The 20,813-nt window shown below is 45.3% G+C and overlaps 1 protein-coding gene across 2 annotated transcripts; it reads left to right on the forward strand.

Moving 5' to 3' along the window:
- Positions 1-773: 773 nt before the first annotated feature.
- Positions 774-20,030, forward strand: Wdr61 (WD repeat domain 61). Of its 2 annotated transcripts, none has more exons than XM_045160400.1 (11): positions 774-831; positions 6,266-6,316; positions 7,285-7,312; positions 8,332-8,437; positions 8,924-9,096; positions 11,541-11,689; positions 11,888-11,981; positions 13,354-13,447; positions 16,255-16,347; positions 17,475-17,553; positions 19,741-20,030. In XM_045160400.1, exons 2-11 carry the CDS (start codon positions 6,305-6,307, stop codon positions 19,828-19,830), a joined length of 918 nt encoding a protein of 305 aa, XP_045016335.1. In that variant the 5' UTR covers positions 774-831; positions 6,266-6,304; the 3' UTR covers positions 19,831-20,030. The 2 variants fall into 2 exon arrangements, with proteins under 2 accessions (XP_045016335.1, XP_045016334.1); XM_045160399.1 differs by lacking the exon at positions 774-831 and adding an exon at positions 861-1,420.
- The last annotated feature ends 783 nt before the right edge of the window (positions 20,031-20,813 follow it).

The raw sequence follows: 20,813 nt of genomic DNA on the forward strand, positions 1-20,813 counted from the left end.
ATAGCGAGTTCAAAGCCAGCCTGAACTACACAGGCAAATCCCTGTATCCAAAAATAATAATAATAATAACTAAATAAAAAACAGGGCTGGAGAGATGGCTTAATGGTTAAGGCATTTGCAAAGCTAAAGGACCGGTTCGATTCTCCAGGACCCACGTTAGCCAGATGCACAAGGTGGTGCGTGCGTCTGGAGTTTGTTTGCAGTGACTGGAAGCCCTGGCCCGCCCATTTTCTCTGTCTCTCTCTGTCTCTTTCCCTCTCTCGAATAAATAAATAAAAATAAAAATATTTTTTAAAAAGCCCAGAGGTCTGAAGAGATGGCTTAGTGGTTAAGGCGCATACCTGCGAAGCCTAAAGATCCAGGTTCGATTCTCCAGGTTCCACTTAAGCAAAAATGCGTCTGGAGTTCGTCTGCAGTGGCTAGAAGCCCTGGCTCACTCTCTGAGAGTAGTAAATAAATAAAAATAAAATCTTTTTTTTTTAAAAAAAAGATCAGGAATAAGAGAAAGAAAGGGAGAAAAAAGTTAAGAAAACATTTTAAGAACTATGAAAGCCATCAGGAAGCAGCAGAAAGTTAAGACCCTGAATTTACCGGAGCAGGTTTGCAGAGGCCCCGCCCTGCGGGACAGTGCAGGGGCGGAGCTTCTCCTCTCCCCGCCCACTCCCCCGCCTCTGCTCCCGCCTCTCCTCTGACGGCAGGGGGCGCTGCGGCGAGGGCAGTGCGCCGGGGGCGGGACCACGGGACTCCCCGCCCCCTCGTGACCTCATCACCGCGCGTCGCGGTTGCGGTCGCGCGGAGTCTGACGTGGGACTTCGATCAGGCAGTGTGGTGGTGAGTTGATGGGCAAGGCGGTTGGGGATGGTGGTCTTTGAGGACCACGCCGGCCCGGGCCGGAGGGCGGCTGAGCGAGGGGTTCTGGAGGCTGCCGGAGCGGATTGTTTACAGACGCCGCAGGTCGTGGGTGGCTCCCGTGACCCCACGTACCCTGACTAACCCGCCAGGCACCGGTCCACAGGGGAGCCCCGTAGATGCCCATCATTTTGCGTTCTTTGGCATACTGAGAATGCCCTGTGCAGACCCGTGATTAGGACTTGTTTCTTTACGAGGGAAGTCGTTTTTCCGTAGACAGGCGGACTGTCTCTTTTTAAAAAAATATTTTTTATTTATTTGCAAGCAGAGAGAGAGAATGGACGTGCCAGGGTCTCCAACTACTGCAAACAAACTCCAGATGCATGCGCCACTTTGTGCATTTGGCTTTACTGGGGAATCGAACCCTGGTCGTTAGGCTTTGCAGGCAAGCGCCTTAACCGCAGAGCCATCTCTCCAGCCCAGGAGGACCGTCTTAACCGACATTTTCCAGGCATGAGGCGCACGCTTTTAGATGGCGAGCCTTCTGGCCACTGGACAGCCAAAAAGAAAGGTTGGATTCCCCTATTTCAAATACTATACTGCATTGTGCATTATTGGTATGTCTGAGTACTTTAAACTTAATTTAAAATTTTTTATTTGCAAACAGAGAGACCGGAAAGAGGGACAGGCTCAGAGAGAGAAATTGTGTGTGTACGGGCACTCCAGGGCCTCCAGCCACTGCAAATGAACTCCAGACGTATATGTCACTTTTGTGCATCTGGCTTTACCTGGGTACTGGGGAATCAGAACTGGTTAGGGTTTGCAGGCAAGTGCCTTAACCGCAGACCACTGAGCCATCTCTCCAGCCCGTGTCTGAGTACTTTAATATAGAGGCACAGGTAGTATTCTTTGTAGACACTCAGCAATGAACAGCAAAACATGGCCTGCAGAAAGTAGGAGGAAGTTTTCCTAAATAAAGAGAGAAACTAGGATAGCTAGGGGGCTTCTGGGGTCTTATCCCTGTCATTATCTGTTGTAAGGTGACCCAATGATAGGTCTTAGTAGCCTGAACTGTGCATGGGATTTTCTTTCTTGGGGAAGCTTCTTTGGCCACTTTTTTTTTTTTTTTTTAAAGCAGGAAAGTGGAGCTGAGAATGTTTACTAACTGGAGTTATGAGGGCACGGGTGTGCTGGTCTGTGTAGCTCTTAAAACAGGACCTAGGCTGGAGAGATGGCTTAGCGTTTAAGATGCTTGCCTGCAAAGCCAAAGGACCCAGGTTTGATTCCCCAGGACCCACATTAGCCAGATACACTAGGGGGTGCACATATCTGGAGTTTATTTGAGGCAGCTGGAGGCCCTGGTGTGCCCATTCTCTCTTTCTCTCTCTTTGCCGATTTCTCTCTCTCAAATAAATAAAAATGAAATATTGAAAAAAAAACAGGACCTGATGTACATCCTCTAATGTGCACTCTGTAAAAGAATCACACACCTTGGCCGGGCATGGGGGTGCACTCTTTAATCCCAGCACCCGGAAGATAGCTGTGAGTTGGAGGCTAGCCTGAGACTACATAGTGAATTCCAGGTCAGCCTGGGCTAGAGTGAGACCCTACTGCAAAAGAAAAAAAAAAAAATCACAGACCCTATGGAGGGGAGCTAGCCTTTTGAAAGTTGGCTTCCTACAAACCTTCCTTCTTTTTTTTTTTTTTTTTTTGGTTTTTCGAGGTAGGGTCTCACTCTAGCCCAGGCTGACCTGGAATTCACTATGGAGTCTCAGGGTGGCCTCGAACTCACAGCGATCCTCCTACCTCTGCCTCCCAAGTGCTGGGATTAAAGGCGTGCGCCACCACGCCCGGCTCAAACCTTCCTTCTTGCTTTATTGTTATTTCTAGTATGAAACTTGAGAACAGATTGGCAAAGTAGTACTTCACTGGACAGAGGCTGGTATTCAAGCAGAGATTGTATGCCATTTGTTTTCACCAAACTGGCTTCGGCTCTTTCTCATCTTTCCACTCTGGGAAAGACCTCGTTCATTTATTTATTTATTTTTGAGGTAGGATTCACTCTAGCCCAGGCTGACGTGGAATTCACTATGTAGTCTCAGGGTGGCCTCGAACTCACAGCGATACTCCTACCTCTGCCTCCCAAGTGTTGGGACTAAAGGCGTGTGCTACCCTGCCCAGCATGATCTTGTTCTTTAAAACAAAGCAACAACAAAAAAGCTGGGCATGGTGGTGCATGCCTTTAAGCCTATTGCTCAGGGGCAAAAGTGGGAGGATTGCTTTTTATTATTTTGTTTTTCTGAGGTAGGGTCTCACTCTAGCGCAGGCTGACCTGGAATTTACTGTGAAATCTCAGACTGGCTTTGATCTCATAGCAATCCATCCTTTATAGACGTGCATCACCACGCCCAGCTTAACTTGTTTTTGAGACCCTTCATACATACAATATACCATGATCATAGTCTCCCTTCCACACTCTTCTCCCTTCCACTGAATCCCTTCTTTCCAACTCGTCTCTCTTCTGTCTTGATGTCATTATTGCAATGGCAAGACCTTGTTCGTGAGTCAAGATAATAAAATGCTGCTCATCTGCCAAGGCTATTTAGAAGTCATTTGTCTCTTTGATTTTCTATTATTGTTGGGACAACTTTTCGTAGCTTTTTTGGTGTAAAGCAGACCACCTGAACATGAGTGCCTGAACTGTATGGTCTTATAAACTGAGGACAGAACTGAAGGGATTGTGAATGTGAGTTAGAAAACAAATTGCACCCTTACATTTCTTAACATCAGATCGAAACTCAACATTTTTTGCCATAATGAGCAGGCAACAAATTGCAGTTGTTAGTTATGTGATTTAGTTATGACTTAAGAAATCACTGATGCTTTCATATCAGGGTATGATTTGAGAAAGTTTTTGTTTGTTTGCTTTTTTGAGATAGGAGCTCACTGTAGCCCAGGTTGGCCTGGAACTCACAGTGATCCTCATACCTTAGCCACCTGAGTGCTGGAATTAAAGGCATGCACTACCGTGCCTGGCTGCTTGTTTGTTTTGAAATATGGTCTTGCCATGTAGCTAGGGCTGGTACCTCCCAAGTGCTGGGATTACAGGTTTGTGCCATCACATTTGGCAGGGCACTATTCTGAGTTCTTCATGCTTTGAAATTGTGGTAGTTACTTGACTTGCTGCTAGTTCTGTTATGTGTTCATAAAGAAGCACGGTCACTTTGGTTTTTATCATGTGAGAAGTTATATTGCAACATAGTATTATCATTTATTCATGGATTCTGTGTGGATTTGCCTGCTCCATAAAATTCATATGTAGCTCCAAAAGCAATACTTTGATGGTTCTTGTAAGTCTTTGGAGGACATGCAAGGTGGTAGAAAGTTTGAGTCACATGATGGACAGTTCTCAGCTGCCACTGTGCCTTGGTTCAGCCCTCAGTGCAAACAAGGGTCCTTCTGCAGCCTTTGGTGTTATGCTTTTTTGTTTATTTATTTGTTTATTTGAGAGTGACAGAAAGAGAAAGAGGCAGAGAGAGAATTGAAAATGAACTCTGATGCATGCGTCACCTTGTGCATCTGGCTTACGTAGGTCCTGGGGAATCAAGCCTCGAACCGGGGTCCTTAGGCTTCATAGGCAAGCGCTTAACTGCTAAGCCATCTCTCCAGCCCCAGTGCCATGTTTTTTTGTTGGCAATTTCATGATCAAGATAACCTCTGAGACTGGTGTGGGAGTATTACCCAGTGGAAGAAATCTTGGATATGTTCTTTAGGGAAAATAAATGATGGGTGTGGTAGTGCACATCTTTAATCCCAGCTCTTAGGAGGCAGAGGCAGGTGGATTGCTGAGTGTTTGAGGCCACCCTGAGACGACATAGTGAATTCCATATCACCCTGGGCTAGAGTGAGACTCTGCCCCGACAAAAAGAGAGAGAGAGAAATAAGTGTGCTAGGTAAGCTTTGTTTAGGCATGAGTTTGATATTATTGAACTACTAATGTATATTCAATGAAGTGCCTTTAAACAGAATCATGCACAGAACATGGTTACATATTGATCACTTGACCAAAGCCCAGAGGCTTTCAGGAACCCAACTCAGTGTCTGCTGAGCACTATTTGCCAAGTTAGTATTTGTAGTGATTTTATAGAACATAACTACCAGGAATAGTAAGAACAAACCATACCTGGTTTTCTTTCTAAGGTAATATATTACATGTATTTAAAAACAATCAGAGAAGGGTTTATAGATTTTACAAGGCTGGTAGAGGTTTCTCCAGCATGTAGTCTGTGGAATTAAGTCTGTCCTTTAAGTTAGGCTCATATTTAGCTAAGCTCAGTCCTTCAAGACTTTGGGAGATGCATGTTTCCCTGTAGCCCCTGTCCTTATGTACATATCTGCAGACTTTAAAACAAATTGTGGGACTGGGGAGATGGCTCAGTGGTTAAAGCACTTTCCTGCAAAACCTAATGATCCAATCAATTCCCTAGTACCCACGTAAAGCTATATGCACAAAGTGGAGCATGTATCTGGAGTTTGTTTGCAGCAGCTGGAGGCCCTGGCCCACCATTCTCTGTCTTTTCTCTCCCTCTCTCCCTCCCCCCTTTCTCCTTGCAAATAAATAAATAAAAATATTTTCTAAAAAAAAATAGCTAAAAAGAGCCTGAATTTAAAAAAATTAATTGCGGGCTGGGGAAATGGCTTAGCAGTTAAGGCGTTTGCCTGTGAAGCCTAAGGGCCCCAGTTCGATTCCCCAGGACCCACATAAGCCAGATGCACTAGGGGGCACATGCGTCTGGAATTCATTTGCAGTGGCTGGAGACCCTGGTGTGCCCATACTTTTTCTCTCTGCCTCTTCCTCTCCCTCTCCCTCTCTCGCAAATAAATAAATATATATAAAAACAATTGTGTGTGTGCCAGGATCTCTTGTTGCTACAAATGAACTTCAGATACATGCCCTACTTTGTATCTTGCTTTACATGGGTGCTGGGGAATAGAACCCAGACCAACAGTTTTTCAAGTATGTGCTCTTAACCCCTGAGCCATCCTTCCAACCCCATCTGTAAGCTCTTAAGAGAATTTTGGTTGAGACCTCTGCATGTCGGTGCATGTAAGAACTTTGCTATCTTTGGACTCCCCCATATTTTCGTGCTGGGTTGAATAAGTAGTATTAAAATGAAAAGGGCCTATTTTTTGTTATTTTGTTGTTTTATTTTGTTTATCTTTAAAGAGCAGCAAGAGACAGACACTAATCACTGTCTGAATTCAGGGTTGGGGAGAATAATCCTTGGGATGGGGACAAAATACTGAGTCCCTGGGAGAAAGAAGATCAAAGGGTTACTTTGGCATAAAGGGACCTCTGTAGCCTCCTCTGGCTTAATGACACCCCCTTACCAGAGCCCTGGTGTTGTTTCCACAGAGCTGTCTGGCCTTTAGCCCATCATCCTTGGTTAAAGAAATGACCAACCAGGTAAGGCTGGGGTTGAGAGGAAGAATATCAGTTGGCCTCTGTCAAGTTCAAGCCCAATAGATTATCTGGGTGTGTATTTAGTAACCTAGTGTTTAATTCTTCCCCAGTTCTTAAGGAGCTAAGAGACCGTAGGCTCTTGGTCACCAGAGGGCTAGGCATCACTAGTAAGATGTATCACACTAGGAGCAGGACTCGTTTAATTAAGCCTTTATCACAGTTGAGAGAGGGGTTGAAGAAACTTGAAAGTATGTGTACACAGAGGTAGAGATCAGAATGGGAAGTGAACAGCCAGAAACATCTGAAGATGCCTAGGGACAAAGCTAATGGCTCTGTAGGTGGGCTGTGCAGCCTTACACAACTACAAAACTTAAGCTGCAAACTAGACTCAGTCCTGGTGACCAGAGCAGCAGAAAGAAAATATAATTGATTGGTCTTCTTGGGTCAGAATAGGGAAGGAGAGAGTATTTTGGCTTTAAGAATTGATTTTTCTAGCCAGGCGTGGTGGCACACACCTTTAATCCCAGCATTTGGGAGGCAGAGTTAGGAGGATCTCTGTGAGTTTGAGGCCAGCCTGAGACTATATAGTAAATTCCAGGTCAGCCTGGGCCAGTGCGAGACCCTACCTCGAAAAGCCAAAAAAAAAAAAGAATTTTTTTTTTTTTTGCAAGGTGTGGTGGTGCACACATGTATTCCCAACACTCAGGAAGCTGAGAAAGGAGAATTGCCATGAGTTGAAGGCAAGCCTTGACTATATAGTGAGTGTGAGGCCATCCTAGGCTACCTAGCAGGACCTTGTCCATGACTATATAAATCTTGTATGAGCAGGAGCACAGGAGCTTGTGGGATGGTCAGGGTGGGAGCAGGGAGTGTAGCAGACACTGTAGTGACTGTCCTGAAGCCCTTCTGGGAGGGAGGCAGGAAAACTGAACTCTGTCCACCGCCTTAATGTAGCTTCTGTTCTTACACAGTACAGTATTCTCTTCAAGCAAGAACAAGGTAAGGAGCCGGCCTATTTGAGTAGAGTCATTTGTGAAAACTGTTGTTCCTGGTTTCTTTAAAATTTTGACATGCCAACCAGACATGCAGGCATGGCAGCTGAAACAAAAACAAAGCACTTTCCATTCTAGCCCATGATGATGAAACAAAACAAAAAAATTAATTAATAAAAATTAATAAATTAATGCTGGGTCAAGTGAAACAGGCCTGTACTACAAGGAAACAGGTCCACCTACTCAGAAGGTTGAGACAGGCAGATTGTGAGTTCAAGGCCTATCTGGGCCATGAGTGAGCTCAAGCTTAGTCTGGGCAACTTAGTGAGAGCCTATCTCAAAATTAAAAGTAAAAAGCAGGCCGGTGGGGGCGGGGGGAGCTGGAGAGATGGCTTAGCAGTTAAGGCGTTTGCCTGCAAAGCCAAAGGACCCAGGTTCAATTCCCCAGGACCCGCATAAGCCAGATACACAAGGGGGCACATGCATCAGAGTTTGTTTGCAGTGGCTGGAGGCCCTGGCGTGCCCATTCTCTCTCTCTCTCTCTCAAGTAAAAGTTAAAAAAAAAAAAAAGCAGACTGGGTATAGAGCTCAGGAAGTAAAGTTCCACAGTTTCAATCCCCACGACCACAGAAATCCCTAAACTAGCTAAATCAGTGAGCAGTAGGTTCAGCTAGAAAATCTACTTTGAAGAATAAGGTCGAGAGTGATCAACTCTGGCACACCACACATATCAATTGTTAAGTTGCAAGCATGGAAACTTAAGAAATATTTATATTTATATTTATATTTATATTTATATTTATATTTATTTGAGAAGAAGAGAGTGGACGTGAGTGTGGGTGCACCAGGGCCTCCTGCCACTGCACGTGTACTCCAGACACGCGTACCACTTTGCGCATCTGGCTTCACGTAGGTATGGGGAATTGAATCCCCGTCATCATTCTTTACCAGCAAGCACCTTTAACCACTGAGCTCTCTCTCTAGCCCCATTTAGGGATACTTTAAACAAAGCACTTTCCATTCTAGCCCATGATGATGCCATTTGGTCAGTTGCCTGGGGGTCATACAAGAAGGAAAACGCTGAAACAGTGGTCACAGGATCCTTGGATGACCTGGTGAAGGTCTGGAGATGGTGAGCACCTCTCCCCTAACACACTGCCTTGGAAATTTGGGGTGCAAGGTTTGCTTCAGGTCTTCCATATTGTTGTGGAGAAGTGATAATTATTCTGGGCAAGAAAGTGGGGGCAACATGCTGGTTTAAAGTAGCGGCTTATTTTTGTCTCCCTTGTTTTAAAAAAACCAAACCCCAGCCAGGCATGGTGTTGCACGCCTTTAATCCCAGCACTCGGGAAGCTGAGGTGGGAGGATCACTGTGAGTTTGAGGCGGCCTGAGACTTAATTCCAGGTCAACCTGGGCTACAGCAAGACCCCACCTCAACAAACAAACAAAACAAACAAAAAAGTTCAAATCTGACTCAGTTTCTGTGGCTCTTCAATTCTGAGTCTACATTTTATATACCATTTTTTTGGTAATACATAGTCACAATGACACAAAAATTCTGATACCATATATAGCATTGTATGTGTGAAGAAATCATTTCTCTGCCCCTCATTAAAGGCGTGATGAGAGGCTGGACCTACAGTGGAGCCTGGAAGGACATCAGCTGGGAGTGGTGTCTGTGGACATCAGCCACACCCTGCCCATTGCTGCATCCAGCTCTCTCGATGCTCACATTCGGCTCTGGGACTTGGAAAATGGCAAGCAAATAAAGTCTATAGATGCAGGACCTGGTAAGAGTTTATGTTCGGGGAATTGGTAGAGGCCCCTAGTCCTGCTTCAAACCCCTTGGGGTTAGGGTGTTCACAGTTAATAATTTGTCAGGTTTTAGGGGGGATGTGGGTGCAGAAGCTGTGATCACACTACTAAAATCACTGGACACGAGTGTTCTAAGTGAGATATATAAAGGCTGAAAATAGCCTTTTCATTAGTTCAGGTCAGGCTTTGCTAACAAATGAATTATGGTATTATACGTAAGAAAAAATACAGTTCTCACAGCTTTTTGGATTTCAGAGTTGCCAGTTTTGGATGGTAGGTTGTACTGGCTGGTCCAGTGATTCTCTCTGCCACATTCTGAACTCATTGCCTTGTAGAAAACAGGGCAGAGAGCATTGTATACTCGTAGGTCTGTATTTTGGTTATTTCTTCTAATTATGGTTTAAATGCCTAGTTTCCAGTACGTGATAGATATGAACCTGCTTTAAAAAAATGATGAAAAAAAATCTTAACCTTACATTAAAAAAAAAAAATGTTCCCAGCTAGCTCAGTCAGTAAAGCATGAGACTTTAAAAAAAAATTAATGAATTTGTTTCTTAAAGTAAAGCATCTGGCTTATGTGGGTCCTGGGGAATCGAGTCTGGGTCCTTTGGCTTTGAGGTAAACATCTTAACCACTAAGCCATCTCTCCAGTGTAATTTTTCCCCTCAGCGTCAATTGACATTGATGATAATGGATGACTTTAATGGGCTGGATTGATGTAAGATGCGCAGTGTGACATTTCAGGACTCCTTTTTGCCTCTTCTTTAAACGCCTGTGTGGCACTCACCAGCAAATTCGTCCTACCTCAGCGGGCAGTGAGTGCAGAGGTGCGCATATCCTGGCATCTCTTGGTTGACATGCCCCTTTGTGGGGTGATTATGGCAGAGCTGCCCCAATGCTTGAGCACCCAGGACGTCCCGGTGGACTTGCCTCTCACCACGCATGCTCAATAGACATGGTAGGCTGCAGCTATGTGGCAAGGAGTGAAGGTGCCACAGTTCATGGAGGCTGGGCACTCTGGAAACCAAGCGCATCTCCCTCACAGCTGTATTCTGTGACTCTGGCACCTGCAGGGTTTCGTCTTTTCTTTAAGAATACTTATGCCCAGTGTCCGCTTTAGATCCGTTGAATCACAGTTTGAGAGAACAGGGCCTGAGATATGTGTTAGGAAAAAGCCACCCAGACACCGTCTGCCTTCCTAGATGATTGTCCCTGCCCTCCCCTGACTGCACTATTCATGAGAACATGGGGCGCCAGCCTTTCTGCAAAGCCTATTAAGACTCCAGATATAGGAGGCATCTTAGGAAGAGGCATATCTGTGGCTGTGCTTTCATCTTGACCATGACATTGGTCACTGCATGATGACAGCCTTAGACACATCACAGCAGAGGAAATGTGCTGCGGTAGTTCCAAGTAACAGGATGGTGTGTGTATCCGGCTTGCTTTTTCTGACAGACAGTGCCTTGAACTGCGTTGTAAAAGTTGCTGCTTTGTTTGTTCTGGGATTTATTATATATCTTCAGTGTTTCCTCAACGGGCTCATAGGCTCATCCATGTGACATGGGTGTATTCTATTTCATGCTGTCATAGTCTCTTGTAAGCATATACCACATTTCGTTTATCCATTCACCATTGGTAGACGTTTGGATTGTTTTTAAAGCTGCAATGAGCATGAGTGCATACTTCTTTAAAAAAAATTTTGGGAGGGGGGCTTGAGGTAGGGTTTCACTGTAGCCCAGGCTGACCTGGAATTCACTATGCAGTCTCAGGGTGGCCTTGAACTCATGGCGATACTCCTACCTCTGCCTCCTGAGCACTGAGATTAAAGACGTACACCACCACTCCCAGCTTAAAATATTTTTATTATTTATTTGAGGGGAGGGAGAGAATGTGTGCGCCACGCCCTCCAGCCAGTGCAAATGAACTCCAGATGCTTGCACCACCTTGTGCATCTGGCTTATGTGGGTCCTGGGGAATCGAGCCTGGGTCCTTTGGCTTTGAGGTAAACATCTTAACCACTGAGCCATCTCTCCAGACCATGCGTGTGTCTATGTGTAGACGTGTTGTCGTTCTCTTGAGGGGTTCCCGAGGAGTGGAATTGCTGAGTGTTGATTACTTTCACCTAAGAAACTGTCCGACTAGTTTTCAGAGTGGCTGTCCTACTTTACATCACCAGCAGAGGATGAGAGCTCTGGTTTCTCCATGTCCTTGTTAGCTCTAGGTATTGTCCTATATTTCATTAGAAATGTAAGAAAGCCCTTAAACTAAACTTGGTGAAGAATTAGCATCTTTACAGAATAGTTTCCTGAATCAGGACACTTTGTCTAATTTTAAAGACTGTGTCATTTTGTCAAGCTATAATTTTAAAAATGAAGGTCAACTCTTCTCACCATATGCTTTTCTTTTGTTTCCTCTCCAGTGGATGCCTGGACTTTGGCCTTTTCTCCTGATTCCCAGTATCTGGCCACAGGAACACATGTGGGGAAAGTGAACATTTTTGGTGTGGAAAGTGGGAAAAAAGAATATTCTTTGGACACGAGAGGAAAATTCATTCTCAGTATTGCATATGTAAGGAGGCCCGCTCTCTTCTGGCTTGTGGTGGTCCTCGGTGCACAGGCTGCTTTGCCCTTGTCTGCCAGTGCAGTCTGATGGCATGGTTTGCTGGGGAAGCTGTGAGACCCAAAATCAGCAGGAGATGGCTTGTGCTGAGGAGGGTAGATTAGTCACATGGAGTCTCAAAATCCTCATTTCTGATATTCTGAACAGAGTCCTGATGGGAAATACCTGGCCAGCGGAGCCATAGATGGAATCATCAATATTTTTGATATTGCAACTGGAAAACTTCTGCATACGCTTGAAGGTATAAGATCACAAGAATTATTCGGTCATTAAAATACTAATATATTATTTTTTATATGTGGAGAGATGGCTTAATGGTTAAGGTGTTTGCTTGCAAAGCCAAAGGACCCAGGTTTGATTCCCCAGGACCCATGTAAGCTATATGTACAATGGGGTGCATGCATCTGGAGTTCATTTGTAGTGGCTGGAGGCCCTGGTGCGCCCATTCTCTCTCAACTAAATAAATCAAAATAAAAAGGTTTTAAAAAATGTATAAAAATACTAATGTAGGGGCTGGAAAGATGGCTTAGTGGATAAGGCACTTGCCTGTAAAGCCTAAGGGCCCAGGTTCAATTCCCTAGTACCTACATGCCCACATAAGCCAGATGCACAAGGGTGGTGCATGGCATCTGAAATTCATTTGCAATGGCTAGAGCCCCTGGCACACCCATTCTCTTTCCCTCTCCCTCTCTCTTTTTAAAATAAAAAAAAGTAATGCAAGTTGGGCATGGTGGCTCACATCTTTGATCCAAACACTTGGGAGGCAGAGGTAGGAGGATCACTGAGTTTGAGGCCACCATGATTCCAAGTCACCCTGGGCTAGAGCAAGATCCTACCTTGAAAAAAAAACAAAAAATGAATATAATAAAATACTAAAACAAAAAACAAAGTGCTTTACACTCAGTTTGGGAAACAGAGATGACTTTGCTTTAGACTTGATACTGTGATTTTATTCTAAACATAATATTTATTGTAACAGTGTTAAATGCTTGTTTTTGTAAATTAATTTAACTTTTTTTTGTTTTTCGAGGTAGGGTCTCACTCTGGCCCAGGCTGACCTGGAATTCACTATGTAGTCTCAGAGTGGTCTCAAACTCAGTGATCCTCCTACCTCTGCTTCCTGAGTGCTGGATTAAAGGCGTGCGCCACCACGCCCCGCTCATTTAACTTTTGTGTTAATACACAGCAGCTATAAGAATTTTCATTTCTTCTCAAAAAGAACTTTGTGATTGGAAAGCAGCTCCTTGTTGGGTGGTAACTTGATGATGGATGAAAGGACTGGGCCCACTCTGCATGCTGCTGGCCTGTGGGCAGAGAACTAGGTAACCAAAGAGCAGGGTCAGCCAGGAAGGCGGCTTAGCGCTCAGCGGCATGACTTTGAAGAGTCTTTTCAAAGCAGGCTGTACTGAGACCCAGCTGGTCAGAGGGGACCTGCAAAGACGTGCCTCCGGGAGGAGAGGTGGGGTTAATGTGCACTGGGAGGAAGGGCCCACTCATTACTTTCTTCTCTGATTGAAGCACCAGGGCCATTCCAGCTTAGTCACTCATGGTTATTCAAAGGAGCATGTGAGGGAGTAGAGCTGGCCAGATTAACAAACCCTTCTCAATTTCAGGCCATGCTATGCCCATCCGCTCCTTGACCTTCTCCCCGGACTCCCAGCTTCTCGTCACGGCTTCAGATGATGGCTACATCAAGATCTACGACGTGTGAGTTCCCCTCAACTCTCCTGGTCTGAGTAGGGACTTCCACTCAGGTCAGCTTCAACACCCTGGTCGCGTGTCCTTCCTCCGCTAGTCAGCTCATCATCCTGTAGCTGAGCATGTGTCCTGAAGCTCTAGTGGAGGTGACTATGCATAGGCTCCTGGGTAGGACTAGGTGCTTGCTAATTCTTCTCTGGAGGCCGAGACTTTTTGTCTTACTGACTTTAAATTCTCTTTTGTAGGTATGTAGTATTCTTGTAGGTGTCTACTATAGGAGCTCTGGCCTGTAGCTGGCCTAGAATTAGAACATTTAGAATGAGAAATTTAGAACATCCCTTCTAGGGTCGGGACTGTTCCGGCAGATCGCTAGGGAGCTGGCGGTCAGTGGGCTGCACCCGCAGGTCTAAGTGGGTCATTTGGTCTGCTGTGTGGGCCTGAGCTGGTCATTCTCTTCCAGTCCTGGCTCCACCACTGAGAGCCTGTGCTGAGCCCTTTCTCTTGATGTTTTCTCCCGTCACTCTCAATCCCGCTCCTCCTCCCCGATGTGTGCCCTATATGGTCGTATGTTTGTGTCTTCGGTACTGTGACTTGGTACTACCACCTGCTGCCCCTGCTAAGTGTGCCTCTGATTCATTGCTCTCAAATGTGACTTTCTAACTTACTGCATACATCCTTACCACCTGCATGAAACCTTTTTCCTGACCATCTCTGTACGTGTCCTGTGATAAGTCTGTGTGGGATGTTTGGAAGTTTCTTTTTTAAAAAATTATGTAATTGGCTGGGCGTGGTGGTGCACGCCTTTAATCCCAGCACTTGGGAGGCAGAGGTAGGAGGATTGCCATGAGTTCAAGACCACCCTGAGACTAAATAGTGAATTCCAGGTCAGCCTGAGCTAGAGTGAGACCCTACCTCAAAACAAACAAACAAACAAAATGTGTGTGTGTGTGTGTGTGTGTGTGTGTGTGTGTGTGTGTGTGTGTGTATTAAGAAAGAAAGAAAAATTGAGGGCTGGAGAGATGACTTAGTGATTAGGGCATTTGCCTGCAAAGCCAAAGGATCCCAGTTTGATTCTCCAGGACCCACATAAGCCACATGCACAAGGGGGCACATGCACCTGGAGTTCATTTACAGTGGCTGAAGGCCCTGGCACACCCATTCCCCCCCCCCCTGTATCAAATAAATAAATAAAATATATTTTAAAAGAAAGAAAAAGAAATTGAGAGTATGGCCATACCAGAACCTCTTGCCACTGCAAACGAACTCCACATGCATGTGCCACTCTGTGAATCCTGCCTTACATGGGTACTGGGAATCAAACCCAGGCTAGCAGGTTTTTGCAAGCAAGAGCCTTCAGCTGCCAAGCCATCTCCCAAGCTGTGTTTGAAAGTTTAAACTTCAGAATAGTCATACTGTTTCTTCCAATTTCTGGCGGCTTTTGGATGGCAAGAAGTTGTCAGATAGTGATAAAGGTGGGGAGAGGACTCCACTTTATATTTACTTGCTAGGGCTGGAGTGATGTCTTAGCAGTTAAGGCACTTGCCTGCAAAGCCTAAGGCCCCAGGTTCAATTCTGCAGTGCCCATGTAAGCCACATGCACAAGTTGGCGCATGTGGAGTTTGTTTGCATTGGCTTGAGGCCCTAGCATGCCCGTACTCTTACCTACCTCTGTCTCTCTCTCAAGTAAACAAATTAACTTGCTAGTAGCAAAGTTAGCATAAATAGCCAGGCATGGTGGCACATGCCTTTAATCTCAGCAATGGGGAGGCAGAGCTAGAAGGATCACTGAGTTCAAGGCCACCCTGAGACTATATAGTTAATTCTAGGCCAGCCTGGACCAGAGTGAGACCCTACCTCAAAAAAACAAAAAACAAAAAAAAACCAAGTGAGCATAAACACTAGCAGCTGTCTGAGTATCTTCCTTTGTGACTGGTGGCATTCTTTCACTGACCCTCACAACTAGTGAGGGAGCAGACTGCCCTGGTGTCCTCACTTTGCAGAAGTGGAGCCTGAGGTGAGGTGGTGCTGAACAAACCCAAGATGGCTTACCCTCTGCATCCCACCAAGGCTGCCTCTGCTGTACCTAACAGGTCTGCTTCCAGCTGAAGAACTGCCTCAGGGTGTTTCTCCCACAGGCAGTGTGGCTCCCGTTTTAAACATGAGCAGGGCTATAGAACTTCGACTGGCCTTGTTCTTGACTAGGTGACAAAATGGTCTGTCTTAGCCACATTTGTTACAAAGAGTGCATCTTGGGTCTGGAGAGATGGCTTGGCAGTTAAAGGCACTTACTTACAAAGTCTAACAGCCTGGGCACAATTCCCAGTGCCCATGTAAAGCCAGGTGCACAAAGTGATGCATGCATCTAGAGTTCATTTGCAGTGGCAAGAGGCCCTGGTTTGCCCATCCTGTCTGCCTCTTACTCTGTCTCCCTCTCTGTCAAATAAATATTAAAATAAAGAAGCGTGTATCCCGATGCTTTCTCACCGCTGTGTGTAAAGGTGTTGGTGTGGGCAGGGTGTGGCTGCCCGCCTCTGCTGCTTCCGCATACCAGAGTTGGGTTGTTTAGGTTTGAAACTGATGGTTAGGATCTTGTTCTTGGCTTCTGGTGGCGCCACCACCTTTTGGGTTAGCACTGCTATAAAAACTTCCTGCGATGCTTGATGCCACCTCAGTGCAATGAAAATTTGATGCATATGGTCGCAATTATGGTATCAGGTTCAGTCCAGTTACATGAGCAGCATTAATAGATTTTCCAGTTGACTGATTGTATTCCCCCAGGCTAACATCTCCATTTTGTTTGACTCTTCCCATTTCAGACAACATGCCAACCTGGCTGGCACACTGAGCGGCCATGCTTCCTGGGTGCTGAATGTTGCATTTTGTCCTGATGACACTCACTTTGTCTCCAGGTACTTAGGATTAACATTTGTGAAAATGCTTGGCAGATGGTTGTATTCTGGTATGAATTGTCCTAAAACTTAGACTGCATGACTCAAATTCAAGTCACCTCTGTTTGCTTTGAGTTTTTAGTTTAACATAAGTGATGAAGTCCATTGTTCTTAGCTGGATCAAAGTGTTTGGTTTTTTTTTGAGGTAGGGTCTCACTCTGGCCCAGGCTGACATGGAATTCACTATGTAGTCTCAGGCTAGCCTTGAACTCTTACCTCTGCCTCCCGAGTGCTGGGATTAAAGGCTTGCACCACCATGCCTGGATTTGGATCACAGATTTTTTTTAAAAAATATTTTGCTTATTTATGAGAGAAAGAGAAAGAGAGAATGAGCAGGCCAGGGCCTCTAGCCACTGCATACAAACTCCCCCTTGTGTATTTGGCTTATGTGGGTCCTGGGGAATTGAACCCGGGTCCTTAGGCTTCACAGGCAAATACTGTAACCACTAAGCCATTTCCCCAGTCCCTGGATCAAAGATTTTTAAACTGATAAATACCTTAGATTTTTCTTGTAAGTCCTGGTATTCATTTAGTTATTCTGAGTTATATTATTATGCATTATATATATGCATATATACATTCATATATATTCTCTCTCTCTCTCTCTCACACACACACACACACACACATATACACACACATATACACACACATATACACATACATATACATATACATATACATATACATATACATATACATGTAAAACATTTTATACCTGGGTTCCCAGGAGGACTTAAAATCTTTAAAGCTGCTTGTAAAATGTGGTGTGCTGGCCCAAGGTGGCCAAGGTGGTTGAGATGCAAGAGCATGGGATGGGCAGCTAAAGGGTACCGCCCAGTGCCTCCAAGGCCTCTGAGGTTTTTAGTTTGAAGCTTCAAATCGCTCGATACTAGAAGTAGGAGATGGGCCCAGGAGTCTGGCGAGAGGGCCAGACCAGAGAGGTCTTAGGAGGATGGCTGTCCCGGGAGAAGGGAGGGCTGCCTGTGCCTCTGTCCTGCACCAGGGGTCCTCTAAAGGCCGAAGGGTGTAAAGTCAGTGAGGTTGTGGAGTCTGTGTCTAATACTCATGTTCACTCTTTAAAACAGTTCATCTGACAAAAGTGTAAAAGTTTGGGATGTTGGGACGAGGACTTGTGTGCACACCTTCTTTGATCACCAGGATCAGGTATGCAGTCATCAACATCTGAGTTCCTTTATCATCTGTCTAGTCTCTGTCCCTGTGCGTGGGGCCCTGGTTGGCTTCCATAAGCGGTTCCCAGGTCTGAGGACATGAGACTGGCCACTTATGCAGCTGAGCCTGGGAACCTGGTCTGGCATCTCCAGGCCATGACTGGCTCAGGAGGGACCTTCTTTTATTTATTTATTTATTTATTTATTTATTTATTTATTTATTTATTTATTTATTTGACAGAGAAAGAAGGGGGGAGAGAGAGACAGAGAGCGAGAGAGAGAATGGGCACATCAGGGCTTCCAGCCACTGCAAATGAACACCAGACACGTGCGCCCCTTGTGCATCTGGCTAACGTGGGTCCTGGGGAATCAAGCCTTGAACCGGGGTCCTTAGGCTTCACAGGCAAGCGCCATCTCTCCAGCCCAGGAGGGAACTTCTTATCAGGAGCACCCATTCTAACTGGTCATCATTTATCATTTTTTGAAACTGTCCACAAAAGGAAATGTGAGTTTTTATTTTATCTTATGTGTGTGGGTCCTTAAGCTTTGTAGTCAACTGCTTTAACTGCTAAGCTGTCTCTCCACCCTTTTTTAAGATAGCAGAAGCTGGAAATTATTACAGGTTGTTTTAATAACAGTGCTACTACCCTTGGTTTCCTGTTGATCTTTGCCACGATGAATTTGAAATGCTTAAAAGAAGTATTCTAGGTCCTTTACCCCCCCCCCCCCAGGTAGGGTCTCGCTCTAGCCCAGGCTGACCTGGAATTCACTATGAAGTCTCGGGGTGGCCTCGAACTCATGGCGATTCTCCTACCTCTGCCTCTCAAGTGTTGGGATTAAAGACATGAACCACTATGCCTGGATTTTTTTATTATTATTTTTTTTTAATGAGAGAGAACGGTCATTCCAGGGCCTTTAGCCACTGCAGATGAACTCCAGACGCTGTGCTACCTTGTGCGTAAATCAAACCTGGGTCCTTAGGCTTCATGGACACCTTAAACTGCTAAGCCATCTCTCCAGCCCTGCTTTTCGCTTTTTGTGGGGGCTAGAGGGAGTACATTTCCAGTAGTCTTGCACTGTTCAGGCTGGCCTTGTACATGAGGCAGTCCTCTCTGCCTTGGGCTCCTGAGTGCTGGAATTCCAAGCATGGGCCATCGAGCCCAGCGGGAAGACTGCTGTTCCCACCCACTCTGAGTACCAAGGATCTAGGGAAATTAGCATCAAAAGTAAAATGCTCACGGCAACATAAAATTGGCTTTCATGTATTTTGAATGCTTTTAGATGATCTTAACAGTTTTCTTCTTTTGGAATACAGCTTCAGGTTAGCATAATTGTTCATACTGTCTTACATTTAATCGTAAATTGTTGCAGTAAAGTGGGGGGGGTTAGATCTTGATAGTCCTCTGGGATGGAAACATTCGTCTTATGAAGTGAGTCCTGGCTGTCACCTAGTTGTGGAGCCAGTGTGATAGTATTTTAGTAGATGATGTTTGTAGTGGAGTGAGCCCATCATATGGACTGATTACCACACTGAAATCAGGGCAAGACACCCATCTCAAGGTAAAGGTGACAGCCTGACCACCCTAGTTCCTAGTAATCAGGAAACGAACTCCAGGCACATCACGTTAGAGAACATGTGAAGCTGGTAATTCAACATACAGGAGATAAAACCAATGGTCTACGATACTGTAGATGTTGTCTACATCTAGGCAACATACATGGTATGTCTGAGCCACTATTAACAAGTGAGACCACTGGTCCCTGGGCTGGGCACAGGAGGTAGTGAGAAGTAGTCTGCCGCTTTGCTTGTAGGCAGTGATATTGGAATGGTTGGCAGGGCCTATTCCTCCTGGAACTTTAATGCCAGTCCCAAACCGATCACCTTAGTGGCATTAGGTTACTGCTCTGGATTCTGAAACTTTCAAAAGTTGTAGATAACCTTGTTTTAGGGAAAAACAAATTAAATTTAAAAAGCTTTTTTCCTTGAGTCCTGGAAGAGAAGGGAATGATAGATAGCAGCAAGAGGAAGAGGCCTGGTTAAGCAGGCCCCGCTCTCACTGACTCAGGAAATGTAACAACATCCTCCCGCCAGTCAGAACAACGAGAAAAGAGGATATGTATTTCTTCAATGTTCCTCACAAACAGTACAGGTATTCGAACTTTTTTTTATTATTATTTATAGGTTTGGGGAGTAAAATATAATGGAAATGGCTCAAAAATCGTGTCTGTTGGAGATGACCAGGAAATTCACATCTACGATTGCCCAGTTTAAGCATCAGTGTCTTCAGGGCTAGTGCCTCAGAGAACATACAGGTTGTTCACGACATTCCTCACCTTTTCAGACACATTTGAAAGAAATACAGCATATGTTGTAGCCAAGGCTTACATTTTGTAGATAGCGAGTATAAAACTTTTCCTGTTTTATTGGAAATGCTGTTCATACTTGAATGTAAATAAAGCCTTCTTAATGCAGACCTTGCCTGTGTGACATGCTGTTCTCCTTGTCCCTGTCTCTGGACAGCAGTGAGAAGAATGGGTACTGTTAAGTGATCAAGCGCCTGCCTCAGAGCAGAGCCGGGCTTCAGAAGGGCAGCACGGGCCCAGGAGCCACTCCCACGGTGACGTGGAGCAGGCAGCTCCCGTGGGCTGTCCTAAGGACACCTCCCATTTCTTCTGCAGGAAACAGACTGAATAGATAGGAATATTTATAGCTACCTACCCAAGGGTGATTCTTCGATTTGAAAAAAAATTTCTATCTATGTATAATTTTTTTCCCTTTTTTTTCAAGGTAGGGTCTGTCTCTAGCTCAGGCTGACCTGGAATTCACTACGTAGTCTCAGGGTGGCCTCAAACTCATGGCAGTCCTCCTGTCTCTGCCTCCCGAGTGCTGGGATTAAGGTAATGTGCCATGATGCCTGGCACTATTTGGTATATTTTAAATGCTCCTGCCACTCCCTACTTTTCTCCTATTCATTTCAGAGAAGTCTAACCTGCTGGTGTTGCCTTAGCCATTGCCAACACTCAATACTGCCAGACCGGGCTATTTATTTGAGAGGGAGAGAAAGAGGCAGATAGAGAATGGGCACACCAGGGCCTCTAGTCATGGCAAATAAGCTCCAGATGGGGGAATTGAACCTGGGTCCTCTGCTTTTGCAGGCAAGTGCCTTAACCAGTAAGCCATCTCTCCAGCCCGCAAGCCATGTTCTTTCCCTCCAAAGCCCCCGTCCCCCTCAGAGCAAGACCGCGCTCTCCACC

This window comes from Jaculus jaculus, chromosome 10, assembly GCF_020740685.1.
Source record: "Jaculus jaculus isolate mJacJac1 chromosome 10, mJacJac1.mat.Y.cur, whole genome shotgun sequence".
Lineage (NCBI taxonomy): Eukaryota > Metazoa > Chordata > Mammalia > Rodentia > Dipodidae > Jaculus > Jaculus jaculus.

Excerpts from the sequence above, each read along its gene's own strand:
- Wdr61 (XM_045160399.1), top strand. The coding sequence starts at position 1,382 with ATGGCGAGCCTTCTGGCCACTGGACAGCCAAAAAGAAAG. Across the intron at positions 9,097-11,540 it reads GTCTATAGATGCAGGACCTG|TGGATGCCTGGACTTTGGCC; the intron begins GTAAGAGTTTAT and ends TTTCCTCTCCAG. Across the intron at positions 11,982-13,353 it reads ACTTCTGCATACGCTTGAAG|GCCATGCTATGCCCATCCGC; the intron begins GTATAAGATCAC and ends TCTCAATTTCAG.